The sequence below is a fragment of the Dendrobates tinctorius genome, unplaced genomic scaffold, assembly GCF_039654945.1.
Source record: "Dendrobates tinctorius isolate UK_male_01 unplaced genomic scaffold, ASM3965494v1 ptg000226l, whole genome shotgun sequence".
Taxonomy (NCBI): domain Eukaryota; kingdom Metazoa; phylum Chordata; class Amphibia; order Anura; family Dendrobatidae; genus Dendrobates; species Dendrobates tinctorius.
In genome coordinates this window covers 687,799-711,390 of record NW_027361893.1, presented here as the reverse complement: position 1 = coordinate 711,390, position 23,592 = coordinate 687,799, and the positions used below count along the sequence as shown (strand labels likewise).

General features: G+C 45.9%; 1 protein-coding gene across 6 annotated transcripts in view; it reads right to left on the bottom strand.

Annotated features, from left to right (window-relative positions):
- The window catches only part of LOC141059289 (uncharacterized), a 79,936-nt gene that overhangs the window by 16,598 nt on the left and 39,746 nt on the right, over positions 1 to 23,592 (bottom strand). For all 6 annotated transcript variants that reach the window (XM_073555619.1, XM_073555621.1, XM_073555620.1 and 3 more), the window contains 5 exons: positions 23,392 to 23,541; positions 23,083 to 23,262; positions 22,876 to 22,999; positions 22,696 to 22,793; positions 22,407 to 22,497 (listed from right to left, as the gene is read on the bottom strand). In XM_073555619.1, the coding sequence (XP_073411720.1) occupies positions 22,407 to 22,497; positions 22,696 to 22,793; positions 22,876 to 22,999; positions 23,083 to 23,262; positions 23,392 to 23,469 (571 nt within the window). In that variant the 5' untranslated portion in view covers positions 23,470 to 23,541. The remainder of the gene's footprint in view (positions 1 to 22,406; positions 22,498 to 22,695; positions 22,794 to 22,875; positions 23,000 to 23,082; positions 23,263 to 23,391; positions 23,542 to 23,592) is intronic.

Genomic DNA, 23,592 nt, shown 5'->3' with positions numbered 1-23,592 from the left:
ATCGCTATAGCAACGCGAGACTACGTCATCACAGGTCTCGCAAGGCATTACTGGGAACGCTGTGGCCCGGGATGTCAGCGCGGGACGCCGGAAGGTAAATATACCCCGATTTTTTATTTTTTTTAGCATTTTAACATTCTATCTTTTACTATTGATGCCGCATAGGCAGCCTCAATAGTAAAAACCTGGTCACACTTGTCAAACACTATGTTTGACGAGTGTGACCAACCTGTCAATCACTTTCCAAGCGATGCTTCAAATCGCTTGGAAAGTGCTTGAATATCGCACACGAAAATCATGGCAAAATCGCGATCATAATCGCGGTAAAATCGCGGTGAAATCACGTGGAAAAAACTGCGCGATTTCTGGGAAGGAGTCCGGTTTTTAGTGAGCGTTTTAAAACGCTACGTGGGCACATAACCTTAACCTGGCAAAAAAACTTTTCCTAGCCAATTACACCTGGGGCTAGGTATATACAGTCAATATACCCTATAGGTAGCAGCAGCAGCAGACAGTAATGGAATGGACCCTCTTGATGTATGCAATGATATCTATATACACACATACAGAGCCTGCAGGCCTTGCACTGATATGTATACAGCGACGTACACTTGCCTGCCTACCTAACACTGCAACCTATTTACTCCGGAATTAGTCCTTAGAAGGACTGTTGGTTTTAGCTGGATTTGAGTAGTTTAGGATGGTAGACCCCACACTGACTAATAAATCCCCAAGTCTGACCCTATATTGGCAGCAGTTCTCCCTACACTATCTCAATCCGGAGCTGAATGTGCTGAGCAGAGCGGCGTCCAGTCTCTTATGCCCCTGATGATGCTGTGCGGCCAGCCAATCACTGCACGACCACAATAAAGATGGCTGCGGCGTTACAGTGCCTGGCAGACAATCCCTGCATGGTGATTGGGTCTCTAAAGAACACCAAAAATGCTGGGTGGAGACCCAAGCTTCCGCCGAGTAATCCCGGAAATGCTCGGTGCTCGACGAGTACCGTGATACTCAGGCGAGTAACGAGTATTGGCGAGCATGTTCATTCATCACTATTTAGGATGCTTGTATTTAGCAATACTATAGTGAGAAGAACCCACTTAATTTATGGTGTATGTCTCCTGGAGCACAATCTGGGCACTATGTGTTGGGTAATAAAATGGCAAATGTGTAATTTTCACTCTCCAACATCCACTGCGTGTTAATTTCTGGAAAGTGGCTGTGAAGTGAAAATATTCACTCCTCTTAAGGATTTTGACTGTCCTGATTTTCTGTCATTTAGTTATATTAGGGCTTCTGCATATGATGAGTCCAATCTCATCTGGAATCTGTTCCTGCTGTCCAGCTGGAGTAATCTGCTCCCTACTTCAGCCAGTTGTAAAGTACTACACCCTACTAAAGCTCAAAGCATATGGCCGGAATCTGCCAGATACAGCGTTGTTCTCCTCTGGTTCAGTCCTCTGTGCTCAGTTCACGGCTTGTGTATTTATCTCCTGTTGTGACTGTGACCCGTTTACTGACTACTCTTGTGTCTTCTGATTCTGTCCTTCTGGTTCTGACCCAGCTACCTGACTATTGTTCTTGCCATCTAATACCACAGAATAGCAGGTAACACCATGGTCCAAGCCTAGGGGTCCTAGCGTAAGTGCAGATTCCATGTAAGGGTGTTAAAGGACGATGAGCAAGGCAATCCTTGGGATATGGAAAGTAGAGACGATAGAGCCAAGCATGTTCATGGTGGACATCTTTTGAGCTGCCAGGAGACCATGAACAGTGCTCCCAATACATTGTGTCTGCAAACTATTCCAGCAAGATCTGCATTCAAATGGCTATATATCATTCCTTCCCTTCTGAACATTGCCATGTGCACAGACAGTAGTGTACAACCGTGCATAGGGTATTGAGCGAAGTTGGAAAAGAATCTGTACGATCCATTTGTTTTCTATTATCCTTTGTGAATAATTCCAATGTTATCATCACATACAGTGACACGTCAGATTTAAAAAATGGGGCCTGATTAGGAACACAAAAATGGCTACAGGAAGAGTTTAAATCAGAGCATTTTAGACACTAACTACTGTAGTCACAAACTGTGACTGTAGACAAGAACATCGACTGAAATGATCAAACTCAACAGCCTTCATCAGTAATAAATGAGTAACTAGTGGCGAGACCTCTCTGGTGTAATTAGTGTATGGATCTCGGTGACTTAATCTAAACTATCGTAAGGGCCAATATTTTCTGTCAAATGAGTTTCAAGAAGAAATATTACACATTTAAAGACAACTGTGTATAATAGTGCAGAGCTGAGATGTCTTAAAGGGAACCTGTCAGCAGGATTGTGCACAGTAACCTACAGACACTGTCAGGTCAGCGCCGTTATACTGATTACAATGATACTTTGGCCTCCAGCTAAAAAAATATTTATCGAATCCGTCCTTTCCTCAATCTACTAAAATGCTTGTACATGCCCTCATCATCTCTCGCCTCGACTACTGCAACATCCTTTTTTGTGGTCTCCCTGCTAACACCCTTGCACCTCTCCAGTCCATCCTTAACTCTGCTGCCCAACTAATTCATCTCTCTCCTCGCTACTCCTCCACTTCTCCCCTCTGCAAATCTCTCACTGGCTTCCATTCCCTCAGAGTATCCAGTTCAAATTACTCATACTGACCTACAAGGCCATCTATAACCTGCCTCCCTCATATGTCTCTGAACTAATCTCCCGATACCTTCCCTCACGTAATCTCCGATCCTCCCAAGACCTCCTTCTCTCCTCCACACTTATTCGCTCCTCACCCAACCGCCTCCAAGACTTTTCCCGAATAGCACCTATCCTCTGGAATTCTTTGCCCCAACATGTCCGACTACCAATCACATTTGGATCCTTCAGACAGAACCTGAAAACCCACCTCTTCAAGAAAGCCTACAATGACCTCACTACCTCCTCACCACTACTGGTGATATCTGTAATCTGTATGTAACCCCTTCTCATGTACAGCACCATGGAACCAATGGTGCTATATAAATTAATAATAATAATCCACCTGAGTGGCACTGTGCACACTTGCACGCGTTATTTATTTAACTCTTGCTGGCACCGCAGTTGTGGCGCTGAGTGCTAGCGGTCTAGAGGGAGTCCAGTCCTGCGGTCTAAGGTCTGAGTTCTGTGACCTTATGCTATGTGCTTCTTCTGCCGAGTCCTGTGGTGTTAACAGACTCCGGCGTTTCTTTCAGCGGCTCTGTGAAGCAACAGAGTTCGCCCCTGTGCACACCGGGTCAGTGGTTAACCCGCCGGCGTTCACTTAGTACTCCGTCATTACTAAGCAGCAGTATACCATCTCTGCACGTGGACCCCGGGTTGCGATCGTGTGGCGCCCCCAGAAGTATGGTCACCACAGTGGCATTGCCTTCCTCCAGGGAAGGGTCTCTCTAGCAGTTAATCATTTACATGCAACACAGTTCCCACTCCAGGCCAGCAGAGGGGGCTCTGAACCAGGATTGGGGGAGGAGCGCGCTCTGAGGGCCAGGAAGGGAAATAGTTGGTTAGTGTGAGAAGGGCAATGTGTGTAGACGTGTAGAGAGAAGCTGGGGGTTGAGCTGAGGATAGAAAGCTCCCTCACAGTGAAAGCGCATGAGCTGGAGTCTGGAAGGAGACTACACAACCCATCTGATCGAGAGATCCCTGAGTTGCTTCCAGGCTAGTCTGCTCCTGTGCCATCTGTAATCAGGACCCATTATCCCGCTGATTGGCGCGCGCATGAAGAAAAAGGGGCAGGCCTTCATGGGCGGAGCCTGCAGCAGAGCGCGAAGAAGTGAAGTGCCGCGCAGGAAGAGAGGACAGCGCGCGAGAAGGGGAGGAGCTGAGGCCTACAGCCGGTAAGCCGCTCAACCCCGGGGCCTGGCAACTGTTAACTAGGGGGGAAGGAGAATGTCTCAGGCAAGCGCCGATGCAGTGGCGGACGCCCCCGCCAGCCCCTAAGCGCCGCAAGATGCAGTGCCCAACACGGCTGCGGCTCCGGTAGCACCCACCGCAGCGGTCCCCATAATGCCGCTGTCCATGCCCTACATACCCGGAGTGGCGTGGCTACCGCAGTACTCGGGTGAGTCCCATACCCTGAGTGAATTTAAAGAGAGACTGTGCAGTTTGTTTGAGGTGTATCCTCTATCGGAAAGCCAGAAGGTGAACATCCTGATTGGGCAGCCAACAGGTGCAGCACAGAGAGAAGTAAAAGCCTGGCAGGACACTGATAAAGAGACTGTCAAAAAGATTTTGGCCAAGCTGAAGAGCACCTTTGACACCCGATCTGCAGCTGAAATTAAGATGAGGTTCTTTGGATGTAAACAGAAAGTACAGGACAGTATAAGGGACTATGCTCTTAACCTGCAGGAGGCGCTGCGAGCCGTCAAACTGTTAAAAGATCAGTTCATTGAAGGACTCCTATCCAGTACCCACAGAGCGCTGCTGCGCATCATAACCCTAGAAAAACCCTGACCTGGACTTTGCTGATTTCAAGGACAGGGCTATTTGGGTACTGCAGGAACCAAATGTCAGATGCACAGACTCTGGATAAAGATGGAACTGCAGAACTGCGTCTTCAAGTCCAGGAGTTGACCAAAGGTATGGCTGCACTTACTAAAACCGTGCAGTCCTTGCAGGTATCCTCCAAGGAGAAGATCCAGCTTGCTTCCAGTCCAGAGGATGTCCCGTGGCTCCGGAAGAGGAGAACCTCGCCACTCCGAGGGAGGAACAACGATCGCTATGACCAGGACGGGCGTCCCATCTGTCGTCGCTGCCACAAGGCAGGCCATCTTGCAAGATTCTGTCCTTTAAACGAGTAACCCCTGGGGCAGAGGGCCAACCCCCAGGAGTAGGACCACAAGGCCCAAGGAACTGGCGAGCCAAGTATGTTGGAGGGAGACCGATCCTTCCAGTGGTGATTGACGGCATCCCCATGAACACTTTGCTGGACACTGGCTCCCAGGTGACCACTATGCCCTATATACTCTACAAGCAGTATTGGGCTGACTCTGAACTCACCCGTGGCCCAAGTGATGAACTAACAGTAGTTGCCAGTAATGGTTAGTCCTTACAACAAGTGGGATGTAAAAAAATTACTGTTAAAGAGGGGAGGGTGGAGTTAAAATCTCAAGGTCTGATAGTTGTGGATATTGATCGACGTGAATGTAATCCCATGATGACTCTTGGTACAAATGTAATTGAAAATTGTCTTTCCGAGGTTATTGTCTTGTTGCAACAGCTGGCTGAGACTGCTGGTTCCAGTGAACAACGAGTCCTGCAGAAGGAGATCAAGGCCCTGATGCAAAGACAGCAGGTAGAACTCTCTGGCGGAGAAATTGGCAGCGTCAGAGTGAGTGATGCTTTCCCCATTGCAATACCTCCCAGATGTGAAATGTAGATTTGTGTCGGGCAGCCATAGGCCTCAGAGGGAAAGATTACCAGGCATTGGTAGAGCCAGTATACTCTGATAGCAGGCTCACTGTCCTGACAGCCAGAGAGGTAGTTGATGTACGAAAGGGTAGAGTACCTGTACACCTTTTGAATTGTGAGGAGGAGGAGGCCACAATACCTCGGTACGCCACAGTTGCTAAGCTGCTCACTGTTAATAACAACTCATTGCAGGCAGCAGAGCCCTTGGTCTCATCCGACCAGGTGGAGGACAATGACTCTGTAAAGCAGCTGGAGGAGTGGTGCCAGCACATGCAGGTGGGGACTGACTCCACACCTTCATACCAGAAAAATGGTGTTTACAGGGTGACCCAGGAATATGAGCGGGTATTCAGTAAGCATCCCCTAGATTTTGGGAAGGCAAAAGGGGTTCAACATCATATCCCCACTGGAGATCATCCACCCATAAAAGAAAGATACCGGCCTATACCCCCAACACAATACCAATGTGCTAAAGGTATGTTGAGAGAGATGAAGGAAGCTGGGGTTATTAGAGACAGTTGTAGCCCCTGGGCAGCTCCAATAGTTTTTGTAAAGAAAAAGGATGGTACCATGAGAATGTGTGTTGATTACAGGAAAATTAACAGCATTACACATAAAGATGCCTACCCATTCCCTAGTATTGAGGAATCATTAGCAGCACTTAAAACTGCTAACTACTTTTCCACCTTAGATCTCACTAGTGGGTATTGGCAGGTTCCCGTGGCAGAGGCAGACAAGGAGAAAACAGCATTTACCACCCCAATGGGTCTCTGTGAGTTCAACTATATACCCTTCGGGCTCTGCACTGCCCCAGGAACATTTCAACAGCTGATGGAGTGCTGCCTGGGACACATGAACTTTGAGACAGTCCTGTTGTACCTTGATGATGTCATTGTTTTCTCCAAGACTTATGAAGACCGTCTGGAGCACCTGGCTGAGGTGTTTGAAGCCTTGTCCAACTTTGGCCTGAAGGTGAAGCCTTCCAAATGCCACCTCCTGAAGCCCAAGGTACAGTACCTCGGTCATGTGGTGAGTGCAAAAGGTGTGGCACCAGATCCTGACAAAGTCACAGTCATCCGGGACTGGCCGAAGCCCAGCAACCTCCATGAAGTACGCCAATTCCTTGGGTTGGTAGGCTACTACCGAAGGTTCATCAAAGGCTTCACTGAAATAGCCACTCCTATGCAAAATCTTCTGGTGGGGCAGTCCAAGAAAGCCAAACAGAGGAATTCCACATTTGAATGGACTGAGGAGTTGGAGAGGTCCTTCACCCGACTGAAGATGGCTCTCACAGGAGATGAAGTTCTGGCTTACCCAGATTATGACCAGCCCTTTGTGTTGTATACAGATGCCAGCAACGTGGGACTGGGAGCAGTACTGTCACAGGTACAGAATGGCAAAGAAAGCGTGACCTCCTACGCCAGCCGGAAGCTTCGTCCCACTGAAAGGAACTCTGACAACTACAGTTCCTTCAAGCTGGAGTTCCTCGCCATAGTCTGGGCTGTGACTGAAAGATTCAAGCATTACCTAGCTTCAGCCAAGTTTACCATCTTCACGGACAACAACCCGTTGACTCACTTGGAAACTGTAAAACTAGGTGCACTGGAGCAGCGATGGATGGCTCGGCTGTCTAACTATGAGTTTACCATCAAGTACCGAGCAGGGCACAAGAATGCCAATGCTGATGCGCTGTCCAGGATGCCTAATCTGCCAGATGCAGGAGAAGACCCTGAGGCTCTTGAAGAAATAGAGTTACCTCCCTTCCACCGGCCACTTGCGGCCCAACGTGCTCAAAGAGTGAGAAACAGACGGTCTGGCTTGAAAGAGGTCACCCTAAATCCATTGCCCCATCATTACTGGGCAGAAACTCAGGATAATGACACCGCAGTCCGCCTGGTGAAGGAGCTACTGTCACAAGCTGACTCACGCCCAGAGTCGGATGCTCCTGAAGAAACCCAGCAGTTGTGGAAGGAGAGAGGCTGGCTGTTCATTTATGAAGGAAAGCTGTGTCAGAGGAGTATCAATGCACAAAAGGAAATTTTCTGCTCACCCCTCTCCACTCCTAATCACACCTCCGACGCACGGAAACACCCTGACCCGGGTGTATAGTGCATGCACAACATAGAAAAAGATTTTCCAGCGTCTCCAGGAGACAAAATAACAATTGCTTTATTGAAAATAAATAAATCATGATTAAGCCCTTTTAGGGTGAAACGCGTAGGAAAGTGCTCCCCTCCATATGCCTCTTTATGTTGTTTTTACTTGATGGTAAGAAGATTTTATATTTTCAATAAAGCAATTGTTATTTTATCTCCTGGAGACGCTGGAAAATCTTTTTCTATGTTGTGCATGCAGAGGAGTATCAATGCCCGCACTCATGAGCTGGTCTGGCAGGTGGTAGTCCCAAAGAGAAAGGCATCAATGGTCTTGGAAGCATACCACAATGGAGCTGGACACTTCGGATGGAAGAAGTTAGAAGCATTGCTCCGGGAGAGATTCTACTGGGCTGGTATGAGGAAAACCATTGAAAGGTGGTGCCAAGAGTGTGGACAATGTAACCTGCGCAGAAAGGATCGAAACAGCCAGCGAGCTCCTCTACAGCCAATAATAACCAAGCAGGCACTTGAGTTGGTTGCCCGGGACCATGTGAAGTTGGTTCCAAGCCGTTCAGGCTACATCTATGCTCTTACCATCATGGACCACTACTCAAGATTCCTGGTAGTTGTGCCTGTCAAAGATCAAACAGCCAGGACAGCAGCCAGAGCCTTTCAACAGCACTTCTGTAGACCACATGGATATCCTGAGCGAGTGCTTACAGATCAAGGTCCAGCTTTTGAGGCAGAGGTGTTCCAGGAATTCTGTAACTTTTATGGTTGTTAGAAGATCCGGACAACACCGTACCACCCACAGACCAATGGCATGTGTGAGAAGATGAACCAGGTGGTGATCGACCTGCTGAAGACCTTGCCTTTGGAGGAGAGGAATCTGTGGCCAGAAAAGTTGCCAGATCTGGTAGACCTCTACAACCACACTCCTGTGAATTCCACCAACTGTACTCCAGCCTACCTAATGAGAGCGAGGCCTGGTAAACTGCCTATTGATTTGGACATGGGAGTCCTTACACCTGAGGTAACATCACCAGATGCTGACTGGGATACAGAGCGGCAGCAACAGTACAGAAGAGTACAAGAGTGTGTGGAAAAGAATCTAGCTCAAGCAAGACAAAAACAAGAGAGGAACTACAATCAGCATGCACCTGCAGTTACCTTGTCACCAGGAGAACAAGTCCTCAAGAGGAAAAGAAGACTGCATAAATTGGATGACCAATGGGAAGCTGAACCCTACACTATTCTACCCTCAAACTTTGACAATACCAAGGTGTGCCTTATTAGTAAAGATGGAGGAGAAACCTCAGCAGCAATATCAAGGGATCATCTGAAACTGCCCTGACCAGTTAAAAGGAAGAATGGAAGAACAAAATAACATCCAACCCATAGAAAAAGAAGCAAGGGTCAGCACTACACTTGGAGAATTCCCTGCAAATTGGACTAAAGTAAATTATGCTATAGTGGTGCCAGTGTTGACATTTCCCCAACTGGTAGTACAAGAAGAAGTGATTCAAGAAAATCCTGAAGATCAGGAAAATCAGGCAGCAGATGCCACACCAGCAGTGGAGCCAGAGAACCCTCGCCCTGCCAGTGGTGAAACTGTCATGCCCACAGTGAGTAGAACTGGTCCTAGGAAATCTAGTATGCCTGTGCTACGCAGAACCACCAGTAGTGTATCCAGTACATCACACACTACACCAGTAGTTAGCACCAGACAACCAGTAAGATCCCCAATCACACCAGTGTTACGCAGGTCTAACCGTACTACACAAGGTATACCACCCATCAGATATCGTGTATAGATAGGTCAATATAATTGTTGAAATGTATATATGTAACTGTTTTCAAGTTTGTGCCTACAGGTAATCTGTAAGAGTTTCCTTTGAATTTTCCAATTTTGTTTTATGGACATTGGACCACAGGACTTGTGTGGTCAAAACTACCTTGTAAATAGTTCACCATTTGCCCAGAAATGGACCATGGACATTGATGCTTGGACTTATCATCATAGGACTATTTTTGGAGCTTTTGGTTTTTGTACATTTTTCATTATCTTGTAACCTTCATATTGTTTATCTGTTTATATTATGTTTTTATGTTATTCATCAGCCCAGGAGTGCTGACTTGCACTAGGGGGGAATGTGGCGCCCCCAGGAGTATGGTCGCCACAGTGGCATTGCCTTCCTCCAGGGAGGGTGATGTCATGCTTGGAAGCAAGGAAGGGTCTCTCTAGCAGTTAATCATTTACATGCAACACAGTTCCCACTCCAGGCCAGCAGAGGGGGCTCTGAACCAGGATTGGGGGAGGAGTGCGCTCTGAGGGCCGGGAAGGGAAATAGTTAGTTAGTGTGAGGAGGGCAACGTGTGTAGAGATGTAGCGAGAAACTGGAGGTTGAGCTGAGGATAGAGAGCTCCCTCACAGTGAAAGCGCATGAGCTGGAGCCTGGTCTCCACGGTTGTATGGATACTGAAGGTCCTGCAACAGAAACCAGAGGAATAGGAAGCTGTAAATGCTCTATTCCAAACTAAGACTAGGAGGCACAACAGCGACGGGTGAGCCAAGAGAGATAGAGGGCTACAGCTGTCTGCCATACGAGGTAGTTCTAAGAGAAGATAAGAAGGAGGAACTTCAGAGTAACACTGTACTGCAATACCTCATGCCAGCGCTAGGAAGGAGACTACACAACCCATCTGATAGAGAGATCCCTGAGTTGCTTCCAGGCTATCCTGCTCCTGTGCCATCTGTAATCAGGACCCTGGACTGCGTTTGCCAAGTAAAGGTAAAGAAACTGCACCCTGTTGTGTCCTTGCCTCCTTCCTGCAACATCCTCAGCACTACTACATCTCTGTGCCAAACACTGCGCCTTCTTCCTAACCCTTTATCCACACTGCCCTGGGACTACAGCCCTGCCTGTGGAGGGCTACAACATCATAGCTGCACTACACCATCAGTCCCAGAGGATCTGCATGCAGCGTCGGCTTAACACCTCCCTTGCCGAACACCACAGGTGGTGTCACGAATCATTCATTTACAAACTTTACTCCCAACTCAACCCCTTGTACATGGGCGCCCAGGGCCACGGACCGGGTCACCGCTGCTGTGACATTCCCATCTGAGAGACCGGCCCGGTACCGAGTACCCCACAACCCTGGGAGGGCGACCCAATCGCACTTCCTTATATTTTAGATTTAGTGCAATCCGCAACCCTAACATTTTACTAGCGCCAGGGTCTGGCTAGTAATGGCAGACGAGCAGCGACTCCTTGCGTACATCCGACAGCTGGAGGGCCGGTTGGCGGCTCTTGAGTGTCCAGCTTCAGCTGCGGATGTTACCACAGTCGCGCTCCAGGCAGCCACAGAGGCTGTCTCCCGTGTGACCACTGCCATCCCTGCTCCGACTTTGTCCCACCTCCCGCTGCCCGAGAAGTTCTCGGGCGATAGTGCCTCTTGTAGGGATTTTGTGAGCCAGTGCGCTATAGAGCTAGAGCTGCTGGCTGCATGTTAAATATTAATAATCCGTTAATTTCTTATTACACCCAGTTCTGTAGAATGCTTTAGCTTACATGACATAGGCTATTTTTAAGCTTGGTTCATGGTAGAAAGACAGCTCCATATATGTAGAGACCACGTGCTTTAGGAGACGTATATAATTCATGGCTAACTGTAGAGGTCGCTCTTCTTCTTCCCTCACCATCATGAGACACAGACGCAAGATGACATAACTCAACAGCTGGTATGTTACTTTAGTACGAAGAAGCCGAACTGAGAGACAGACGCCATTTGCCATGTGGGTTCCCGGAGAGACAGAAGAATACATGCTGCTTTGCTATGAACAATGGACAATATCTCTTTCACTTATTTTTATTCACCTGTTTTTCTGTAATAACCTTTCTTTGATGGAAGAATCCAAATAAACCACTATATTTTTATCTGGTAACTAGTCCTGAATATTTTACAGGATATGCATTATTTTACATTGGAGAGCCAGCCAGATCTGAATTTTTGTACTTTTTTGCGGATTTCCCTCAACTTGCCCACACGGGGGATTGGACTTTGCTAACGTCAAATCATATGTGCAAGTTATCGGAAATTCCACTACTTACAAGAATCACATAGAACCTAGAAGTAAGAAGTACCAGATAGATTGAGAAGTACTACAAGTGCCAAAAGTACCAGACGTAAGCCAGACGTGTAAAGACAGGAACCCAGCGTTGTCCATCAAAGGAACAAGCTGAGACATTTCAAGGTAAGATAAAATGGATGTCATTAATTGTCTTGCTAAGCAGAGTAAATTGAAATTTAAGTCTGTAGACAATTCTAATTCAGAAGTTTTATGGTTAAGTTTATATGCCGAGTGTGAACTCGAGAATCAGAGGTTAGATTCTAAGTTTTTCAATAGAGAAAGAGAGAGATTAAAAAATATTCTACAGATGGTAGATATATTTCATAGATCTGTGTCAGAGAAATCCAAAAATGATTGTTGTGATGTTCTCGAGATTGGCTGTAAATTTAGGGAGATTGACTGTAATCAAGTGTCTGTAGCAGCCATTGAAGGTGACCTTGCAGACGTGGAACAAGATGGAGAAGTAGGAGGAGACTTCAGAACTGACGTAGAGGACGTACAAGGGAAAGACGTACCACTAAAAATAGAAGACTCACAGGCCCAAATCCGAAGTAGCGTGAGGAAGGATTTGATAAAGATATGCCAAATAATTCCTGCTTATGACAACAAAATAGATGTTTGTAGAAACTCTGAGATTTTTGAAAGTTGTTCTGATAAATTTGATTTATCTAACGAGGAGAAGAATCAGTTGTTCAAAATGTGGATCCCTGTAAATTTTGCTAGGAGATTGTCTTTAAAGTTATCTGGTGAAACACATGAGAATTTAACTGATAAAGACAGATTAAAAATTCTCATTTTTTGTTCATCAAATGAAAATCATCCAGATATTGATATTCTTCAAAAATTAAGAATTGGTCGGAAGGAATGTATTTTTACGTTCATGTCCATATATGAACGTTTGTACAAAATGCTGAGTGAGAATGTCAAAACACCGTCCCTCATAAGGAGTTTTGTAAGCAAATTTTGGTTTATAAATCCTGCATCTCGTGTTATTGCGTCACAAAAAGATTCTTTGTTTGAATGTGCGCAATCCCTTGATTTTGCCAGAAAACACGAGAATCGTGAAAGGAAAGTAAATTGTGCTAATTTTGTGAAGACAGGCAGAGTAAAATCTTATCAGAAGCCTGTATTAGCAAAGCCTTCTAAAATGAGTTTTCCCCAAATATATGAAGTACAAAGGAGATCACATGTTTGTTATAAGCCATATGGAATGATGCAAAAGAACACCGAAAAGACACAAATTGAATTAAGAAAAATGATGAGTTCTGATTTTCTTTCTGTAACAAAGATGGCCGAATTTAACAGACAGAAACAGGTGGTGAGTGACATCATGGCCTGTAAACTGAATACTCTGCTCCAAGAATCTATCAGCTTTAAAATGGCAAGAACCTTTCAGGATATTTTTTGCAGAGAAATAAGTATGGGTGTAGGAATTGGCTAGGGAAAAAGTAATATATATTGTGTAACAGTGTTATACAATTAGTGAGTTATAGAGTATAATCCTGTAGTTTTATGGTTTGTGGATATATACATAGTCATACAGTATATATAGAGTGTTTGTAGAAGTAGAAATAGTAGAACTGTATTTTTTAATGAAAATTAAAATCTACATCAGTAATAATATTTAGAATATGAATATGATATTAACCTTATTTTTTATGTTTCCTTAGAATTTTCATTTCAAAGCAGGACTTAATCGAGAAAAATTCTCTTCCAAGGATTTATGCCTTTATTTACACAGGAAGTTGCAATATTGCATGATTTTATATATCTAACCCTTAAAAGGAAATAACTAATTGCTTTTTAAAATGTTCTGGGTGTGTGCTTTACTGCATGGTTTGAATGACAACCACAGCAGGGGAATTTGAACCTTGTTCTAATAATACAAGTATACCAGTATACTATGTCCCTGTTCCTTAGGAAAATAATTTTTAAGGGGGTCTCAACTTTTGCAAAGCAATGGAATTTTTTTTTCCAGGCCTAAATGTCAAGTATAGCTATACATATACATATATTTATGTCATGTGTATTTGGGGAATATTCAAAGAAATATTAAGAGACTAAATTGAAATAGTTTACAATGCATTGATAATTAGGATAATTTGGGTTAAAATACGTGTATTCATCACACCTTCGTATGTGAGGTATTTGGTTTAAACTTAATATGTGACACAGTCTGAGTGACAGTGACTGAGTGTATGAGCAGCTGCTGAGCGAGTAATGTGATACGTTTGTATGAGGCCTCAGGATTCTGAATGAGGAAAGAAAAAAAAACCCAAAAGCTTTTATCTTTAGGAGAAATATGCAGATCAGTTAAATTATTAGAATATTAGGATATATAATGAAATATTATCTATACAACATATATTTCTATATTTCTATAGTAATTATTATTTCTTGATTTAGTTAATAGTGGATAAGTGCAAAGTGCAATCGCACATCAAAATGGTTTATGCAAATTAATTTTTCCAAAGGATAATTTTATGATATTCAAATTAATTTTGATGGTTACACATCTTCAGACAAATAATGGTATAAGCAAGTATAAATTTACATAATTTATACATTAATTATTTTTAATTTTGGTTTTGATAAATGAATTATTTCATAGAACAATATTTTTTGGTATTAAGGGGGAAAATATGTTTTTGATCCTGACTACATCATCACATTTGATTAATACCTCTTCTTCACACATTTTAATAGGAAAAAATATTAATAAGGTGCAATGGTATAAGTATTGGGTATAATAATAAGTATTATAAAGAGTCATTTCTTTACACTAAGAGGAATTACATGCAAAGTTGCATAATTTGAATATTTTGGTAACACAAGTTTATGACAATTATGAAATAATCCAGATCATGGAAATATTAAGGGTATATGTTACTGAAGACATAACTACTCTGCATCAACATAAAGGCCTTATTCTTATTTTTATTTTTATTCTTGTTTTTCATTATTTTTAATTCTTTCACCAATATTTAGTAAAGTAATATCTACTGAGAATATTGCTTCATTAAATATAGCAATTATATGGTTCTATTACTAAGGAAAATGTTTCACTTCTGAGTTATATGCAACAATTCTTTTATTCATTCATTCGCTCACTCATATATTCTTATTTTGGTTCATGGCTTTACATTCCTACATATTATTAGTATAATGAATATATTCCTTATTAATAAAGATGATAACACTGGTTACATAAAACACAGTGACACCTATGGGTTGAAAAAGGTAATTACACCTATGACATAAAAAAATGTTCTATCACATGAAAAATGCGGATAATAATGTATTATCGTTTATTATTTCAAATATTGAAATCCATATATGGTACAAATTCTGATAATAATTATATGGATATTACTGATTGCTATGGTACGCTGTGATATTATGGGATAGGGAAATTACCAGATTTGGTATAGAATAGGGAATGAAGACTTCAAGCAAGATACTGAAATTATGTTAATAAAGACTTTTCACATTTCTAAACTTCATTGATTTTTATCAGTTGCAAGAAGAAGAATTCCGCGATCCAGAAGTCCCAGAAGGTAACAAAGCTATGATTACTGAGTAATAGACTGTGTTAATTACAAATGCAGTATCCACCACTGACAGTCACAAGTGCAGTATCCACCACTGACAGTCACAAGTGCAGTATCCACCACTGACAGTCACAATTAAAGTGTCTAACCTGACAACCAGAGGACGATGATCCTATGATGCTGAGATGAACGGTGTTATCACGTTCTTATCAAGTTCCAGAGGTTTTCAATCACCTGAAAAGCTTCGATGAAAGCTGGTGAACAATGAAGGTAATTATCAGGAAGCTACAACCCTGACATATGTCCTGTGCATTAGGACAAGGACTGGTTATGGTGCTATGTTTAGCAAGGAAGAGTCATTTTAACCCTTGCTTTGCTGACCAAAGACGTCACACCTGTTCAAAGACCAGTACCGATGGAGGATTCCAGAATATCCAAGGCGAGCCAATTTAAGCCCAGGTTTTTAAAGATGACACTGCACAGATATTAAAGCTGTATAGACTTTGTTTTCGTATTAACATTTGAAATTATGGACTTTGATTTGATACACAACACAATTTCTATATGTTAGAGAAAAACTGTATTTTTAAAAGAACCAAGAAGAAGACAGAAGACATCAAAATGAAGACCAGATGACATCAGATGATGATGACTGGACCTGAGATGCTTCAATTTAGACTTAGGGAAGTATAATTATACATATTTTATATGAATATTGTTCACGGCTTACCATAACATGAATTCACATCAATTGTGTCATTGAGTACTTATAACGGTAATCTGATATTATTATTATGATTGATATTAAATTATTTTGTCAAAGAAGAAGAAAAGAAGAAAGAAGATCTTGTTATATTTGAGGGTTCCAATTAATGTCTGTCTCCCTCAAAAGGGGGAATTGTTAAATATTAATAATCCGTTAATTTCTTATTACACCCAGTTCTGTAGAATGCTTTAGCTTACATGACATAGGCTATTTTTAAGCTTGGCTCATGGTAGAAAGACAGCTCCATATATGTAGAGACCACGTGCTTTAGGAGACGTATATAATTCATGGCTAACTGTAGAGGTCGCTCTTCTTCTTCCCTCACCATCATGAGACACAGACGCAAGATGACATAACTCAACAGCTGGTATGTTACTTTAGTACGAAGAAGCCGAACTGAGAGACAGACGCCATTTGCCATGTGGGTTCCCGGAGAGACAGAAGAATACATGCTGCTTTGCTATGAACAATGGACAATATCTCTTTCACTTATTTTTATTCACCTGTTTTTCTGTAATAACCTTTCTTTGATGGAAGAATCCAAATAAACCACTATATTTTTATCTGGTAACTAGTCCTGAATATTTTACAGGATATGCATTATTTTACACTGCACGATTCCCCTCTGAGCGGGCTAAAGTAGTATTTGTTATTTCCCTCCTGTTGGGCAGGGCTCTGGAGTGGGCCACACCGCTGTGTGAGCGTGGTGATCTTGTGGTGCAGAGTGCCTCGCAGTTCTTGGGCACTCTGAAGCAGGTCTTCTTGGGACCGTAAGTAACCCATGATACCGCTCTCCAGCTGCTGGCATTATCGCAGTGCTCGTCTCTGGTCAGCCATTATGCCATCCAGTTCCGGACGCTGGCTTCAGAACTGGAGTGGTCAGATAAGACCCTCATTCTGGTGTTCTGGAGAGGTCTGGCTGGCCACGTAAAAGACGCTCTGGCCATCAGGGAGATTCCCGCAACACTGGAGGAGCTTATCACCATCTCCACCCGCATAGACCTTCGTTTTTCGGAACGAAGGTTGGAGCGATCCCAGTGTAGGCAGAGGTTTAGGTTGGCACCCAGTTATGTTAAACCTCTGGAACCTCCCAATCAGGCGTCCGAGCTCCAAGAGGCCATGGGGGATTCTCGCGCGGGATCCAGGTCCCGGTCCTTTCGAGTACCTGTATTCTGTCACAGTTGCCAGCAGTCTGGTCACCCAGTCCCAGCCAACAGGTGCCCACAGCGGCTAGGAAAACGCTCGCGTCTAGTGGCTATTGGAGGAGGCCTACTAGACACTGCAACGTTTTCCTCCAAGCTAACCATTGAGGGGTTGCTTGAGTTTGGCTCCTCCACTCTGGCGGTGGAGGTTTGCGTGGACTCCGGGGCGTAGGCCAATTTCATGTCGTCTGCCTTCGCCCAACGGCACGCAATTCCTCTAGTTTTACTACCCCAGCAAATCACCATCAGAGTGGTTAATGGAGCCACTCTACCCTCTCAAATTACCCACCAGACCTCCCCGTTGATACTCTCGGTGTCTCCGTATCATCAGGAGACGATATTCCTCCTCGTCATGCCCAAGGGTATCGATCAGGTCCTTTTAGGGGTTCCCTGGTTACGGTTCCACTCTCCCCATATAGAGTGGTTCTCGGGGAGGATTCTCGGTTGGGGTAACGCCTGCGAGGGTGGATGTCAGAGGGAGGGCAATCAGGTTGCTTCTGTCAGGAACACCGCACTGCACTTGCTCACTGAGCCAGGGCGCGTGTCCTGAGTACCAAGACTGTGCACAAAGATACCTGCGGAGCGAGCAGCAGGGGTGACAATGCATGCTCCAGGACCTGAATCACGTGACTGCTGGGGGCGTGGCCTAAGCTCCACAGAGCTAGGAGCTGCAGGGAAACTCCTAGAAGGGTAACTACAGGACAATGTTACCAAGGAGCATAGACAGAGACAGACACCAGATCAAGCCGGATCAAAGCACGAGATAGCACGACAGTACCAAAGGGCTTAGACAGAAAGAATAGTCAGGACGTAGCAATAGATCAGAAAACCAGAACAGGTACTAGAAAGTACAATAGGGGTAAACTGTAACGGAGTAACGATAGCCAAGCCAGGAGGTCAGAACCAGAAAAGACAATGGTACCAAAAACGAGAGACGGAGTACAGAGTGAAGGAACAAGCCGGGTCATACACGGGAAGCAAACAAACAATGCAGAGTACACGCACACCAGGGGTCAGACACACCAGAATAGCAGTATAACTGACAGAGAATGCCAGTATGGAGTGAGCATAAATACCCCTCCCAGATCCAAAGAGAGGCCGGCAATGTTAACCCTGTCAGAACAGGACATTAACCATGTCCTAACCATGATAGCTTCCACCGAAGTCCCCGCAGATCTTTCCTCTCTCCACCAAACACTATCAACAGTATGCAGACCTGTTCTCCAAGAGGGCGGCGGAGACCCTTTCGCCCCATCGCCCCTACGACTGTCTTATTGACCTCTTGCCTGGTGCTGAGCCTCATCGGGGTCGAGTCTACCCCTTTTCTCTCCCGGAGACAGAGGCCATGTCTCAATACATCAGGGAGAATCTGGCAAGAGGATTCATTGGGAATTCGGTGTCACCAGCTAGGGCGAGATTCTTCTTCGCCCAGAAGAACAGAGAACTGCATCCCTGCATCCATTGCAGGGGTCTTAACGCCATCACCGTTAAGAATAAGTACCCTCTGCCCCTGATATCGGAGCTGTTTGATAGGCTACGGGGAGCAAGAGTGTTTACCAAACTCGATCTGCGGGGGGGGGGTGGCTTACAACCCAATTTGCATCCACGAGGGGGACGAATGGAAGACGGCATTTAACACCAGGGATGGGCATTACGAATACCTGGTGATGCCCTTCGGGCTCTGTAATGCCCTGGCCGTCGTCCAAGACTTTGTGAACGATATCTTCCGCGATATGCTTACCACCTCGGTAGTAGTCTATCTGGATGATATTCTCATCTACTCTCCATATATTGACTCCCACCGGAGAGATGTTTGCAAAGTTTTTCGACCTCCTGCGGGCAAACTCCCTCTATGCCAAGTTGGAGAAGTGTATGCTTGAGCAGGAGTCCTTGGCTTTCCTGGGCTACAACATCTACGCCCAGGGATAGGCCATGGATCCTGCCAAGCTACAAGCGGTGATGGATTGGCAGGAGCCCCATTCTCTCAAAGCGGTGCAGCACTTTATGGGGTTCATAAATTACTACTGCCAATTCATCCCCCACGTCTCGACTTTGGTAGCCCCCCTTGGTGGCCCTCACCAAGAAGGGTGCAAATCCCAAGTTGTGGTCGGAACCTGTCTCCAAGGCCATCTCCTCCATTAAGTCCCATTTCGCTAGTGCTCCCATTCTTCATCGCCCCGATGTAGATAAACCTTTCATTCTGGAGGTGGATGCCCCTTTTGTCGGTGCTGGAGCGGTCCTGTTCCAGAAGGACACGCAAGGTCGGAAGCACCCATGCTTCTTTTTCTCCAAGACCTTCACACTGGCGGAGAATTATTCCATCGGGGACAGGGAGTTGCTAGCGATGAAGTTGGCCTTTTCGGAGTGGAGACACCTCCTGGAGGGGGCTCGTCACCCTTTCCAGGTGTTCACAGACCACAAAATCTTGGTATATTTGCAGACAGCCCAGTGGCTAAATTCTCGCCAGGCCAGATGGTCCTTGTTCTTCTCCCGGTATCACTTCACCCTCCATTTCCTATCCGGTGAGAAGAACGTCCGGGCCGATGCTCTCTCCCGCTCTGTGGTGTCATCGGAGGAGGAGCCTCGCTGATCGTCTCGTCCGAGAGCCTGAGGACCGTGGCTCCAGTCGCCCTTGAGTCAGTACCTCCGGGAAAGACATTTGTCCCTGCCCGTCTGCTACCGGAGGTCCTCTCTTGAGCTCATTCGTCCAGGGTGGGTGGACATTTCGGGACAAAACGGACCTCTGAGCTTCTGGCGAGGACGTACTGGTGGTCGCATATGGCCCGTAACATCAGGGACTATATTCAGGCGTGCGTCTCTTGCGCCCAGAATAGGTCCTCTGGGCAGCAGCCCGCTGGGCTACTTTACCCCCTGCCGGTAGCGGACAGGCCCTGGGAGATGGTCGGTATGGACTTTGTGGTGGGGCTGCCCAAGTCCAGTGGCAGCACGGTCATTTGGGTTGTCACCGACCATTTCTCCAAGATGGTGCACCTGGTACCTCTCTCCCGGTTACCTTCTGCGGGGCCTGGAAGTGTTGTTTATTAAGCATGTTTTCTGCCTGCACGGCATGCCGGACAAGATTGTCAGTGACCGGGGCCCCCAGTTTGCGTCTCGGTTCTGGAGAGAGCTCTGAGCTAAATATCTCCTCGGCCTATCATCCCGAGACGAACGGGTTGGTAGAGAAAGCCAACCAGACCCTGGTCACATATCTACGACATTTTGTCTCGGCCAGGCAGGATGACTGGGCATCCTTGCTGCCTTGGGCGGAGTTCGCTTTGAACAACGCTGTGGCTGACTCCACCGGCCAGACCCTAAATTACGGCCAGCATCCGCACGTCCCTGTGCCCATGCCCGTGTCATCCACCAACTCTAGGGTGGCAGACTGGGCGGTGGAGGCACGTGACATTTGGGATCGCACTCTGGATGCTATCCGGGCCTCCAAGGAGAGAATGAAGGTTTAAGCTAACGCACACCGGCGCCCTGCTCCGACCTTTGCCCTGGCGACTCAGTGTGGCTTTCCGCTAGTAAAATCAGGCTGCGGGTTGAGTCCACTAAGTTCGCTCCTCGCTACATAGGCCCCTTCAAGGTCCTTGAGCAGATCAACCCTGTGGTCTACAGTCTAGCCCTTCCACCACACTTGGCCATCACAGACAGCTTCCACGTGTCCCTCCTTAAGCCTGTCCACATGTCCCGGTTCTCTGAGTCATCTGCCGGGACATCAGACCTGTCCTCGGACGAGTTTGAGGTTAATGCCATCGTAAGATGCAGGGTGGAACGTGGAATTAAGTTTTATTTGGTGGAATGGAAGGGTTATGGTCAAGAAGCTCGGACCTGGGAGCCAGTGGTGAACATCTGCGCTCCGCTTCTCGTTGCGGCATTTGAGCATAGTGAGGCTCAGAGACGAGGGGGCTCTAAGAGGGGGGTGTACTGTTAGGCGCCGGGTTCCTGTCGCTGCACAGCAGGAATCCCGAGCCTTGACTTTGGCGGTCTCCCATTCCTTTCTGACCGCAGAGGAGGCTGTTCAGCAGACTCGTCGATCCCGGCGCTCTGCTCAGACTAGCACTGTGGGTTTTGTTGCTGCTGCCACCTCTAGTCCAGCTATAGCAATGCATGCTGGTCAGCAGCGAGCTACTCCAGGGACTAAGTCCTCCTTTTGGTCTATTGAGCATGCCCGTGGGATGATCTCTCATTGGAGATCGGAGGTCACATGCGCAGGTCCTTCTCCAGCTCAGATTGGACCATCAGGAAGGTCCCAGGAAGGACGCAACTATAAAAAGGTTGCATGGCCGCTCGGCCATGCGCTAGTATAGACTCAAATACTTATGGAGTGTATGATGATGGATGCATGTATCTGGTGACTGACTCATTGAGAAACCCCTTCCCTTTGATACGCATGTTGGTAGGGTTTAGAGTCTGAGTCAGCGCCTGTGAGTGGCTAGTCTATACGCCACAGTGCATACCAGCCTTCTGCACACTAGCGTCCGATGGTGTCGCCCACTGCAAGGCACTATCGAACTGTGGCAAGTGACAGTTACGCCTGCACAACGCCTTGCGCAACCTGTGCGTTTATCTGGCCCAATCCTAGGCGATTAATGGCATCCACCTGAGCGGCACTTGCACGCGTTATTTATTTAACTCTTGCTGGCACCACAGTCGCGGCGCCGAGTGCTAGCGGTCTAAAGGGACTCCAGTCCTGTGGTCTAAGTTCTGTGACCTTATGCTATGCGCTTCTTCTGCCGAGTCCTGTGGTGTTAACAAGCTCCAGCATTTCTTTCAGCGGCTCTGTGAAGCAACAGAGTTCGCCCCTGTGCACACCGGGTCAGTGGTTAACCCGCCGGTGTTCACTTAGTACTCCGTCATTACTAAGCAGCAGTGTACCATCTCTGCACGGTGGACCCCAGGTTGCGATCGCATTTCCTTAAATTTTATATTTAGTGCGATCCGCAACCCTAACAGTAGTTTACAGATCTGGGCAGGTAACGGTCAGCATCTTCTAATCCCAGGGGGGAGGTTTTATAGAAAAGGACTTTCAATGACCGAAGTCATTAGAACAGTTTTGGGAGGAGGAGAATGTTGTGGTCTTGAGGCCAAATGGTGATCACATTATTGTGATAAGACCAGACTACACGACCGATAAAGCAGTCACAACCGGTGATGGAGAAGAATCTTTGACTTCTCTGCATTTAGTGGTTACTACTCACCCGGGTAGTCATATGTAGGAATCTCCTCTTTACACCACTCATCACCCTTCACATATGTCTCTGTAGTATTAATATGGGTCAGATCTTCACCCTGAAACAAATATTGTAAAAGTAACAGACAGATGGAGAAGTCACATCTATGATCAGCTCTAATACTGCCATCTCCACAGTTCTCATTACGCAAGTATAAAACATATAATACTGGTGGATAAAACAAGACTGAGAACGAGACCTTCACAGCCATATACACATCACAGGGGAGATCTCCTGACACCTTCTCTCCATCTACCTGTTGATCCTGAGGAACATTGTTATCTTCTTGTTTACAGTCCTGTGGAAGAAGAGGATGGGGACATCTCTCTGGTGTTGTCCTCTTACTGGATAGATCTGGAGGAAACACATACAGGGACTGAATTCATTCTTTACATACAAATTATTATAGGCCGTGTGTATTAGTTCTGTCTATTACCTGGTGATGTGAGAGGCTGGGGAACCTCCATCATGATGTCCTTGTACAGAAATTTGTGACCTTCTAAATACTCCCACTCCTCCATGGAGAAATAGATAGCAACATCCTGACACCTTATAGGAACCTGACACATACAATGATACTGTCATCCCCCCAATCCCTTCTTAGCGTTACTGTATAATGTCCCAACATTCCCCTCAGTGTCACCTCTCCAGTCAGCAGCTCAATCATCTTGTAGGCGAGTTCTAGGATCTTCTGGCCATTGATGTCCTCATGTATCAGGGGGTGAGGTGGAGGCCCCGCGATTGGGCTCAGGGGTCTTCCCCATCCCACAGACACAGGGTCCTGACAGCGCTCACTAGAGGTCTTCTTCACCACTGTGTAATCCTGGTTATGGAGAGACACATTAATAAATCTCACTACAGACATTCCCAGAGTCCTCACCTCTCCAGTTCTGACCATCTGTTATTCCCATACATAAGACTGATGTAATGTGACGTCAGCAGAATCTCTCACCTCTCCAGTAAGCCGGAAGAGGATCTCTAGGGTGAGGTGTAATATCCTCTCCGCCATCTTGTCTCTGTCCATATTCATCTTTGATGGGTAAATCAGGAAAATTCTCTTTTGTAGAAGATCTTCACTGAGAGGATCGGATATTGTAGAGACCTGAATGAGAAGATGAGCCGATGTAACATCATAAAATCCTGTGTAATAAAA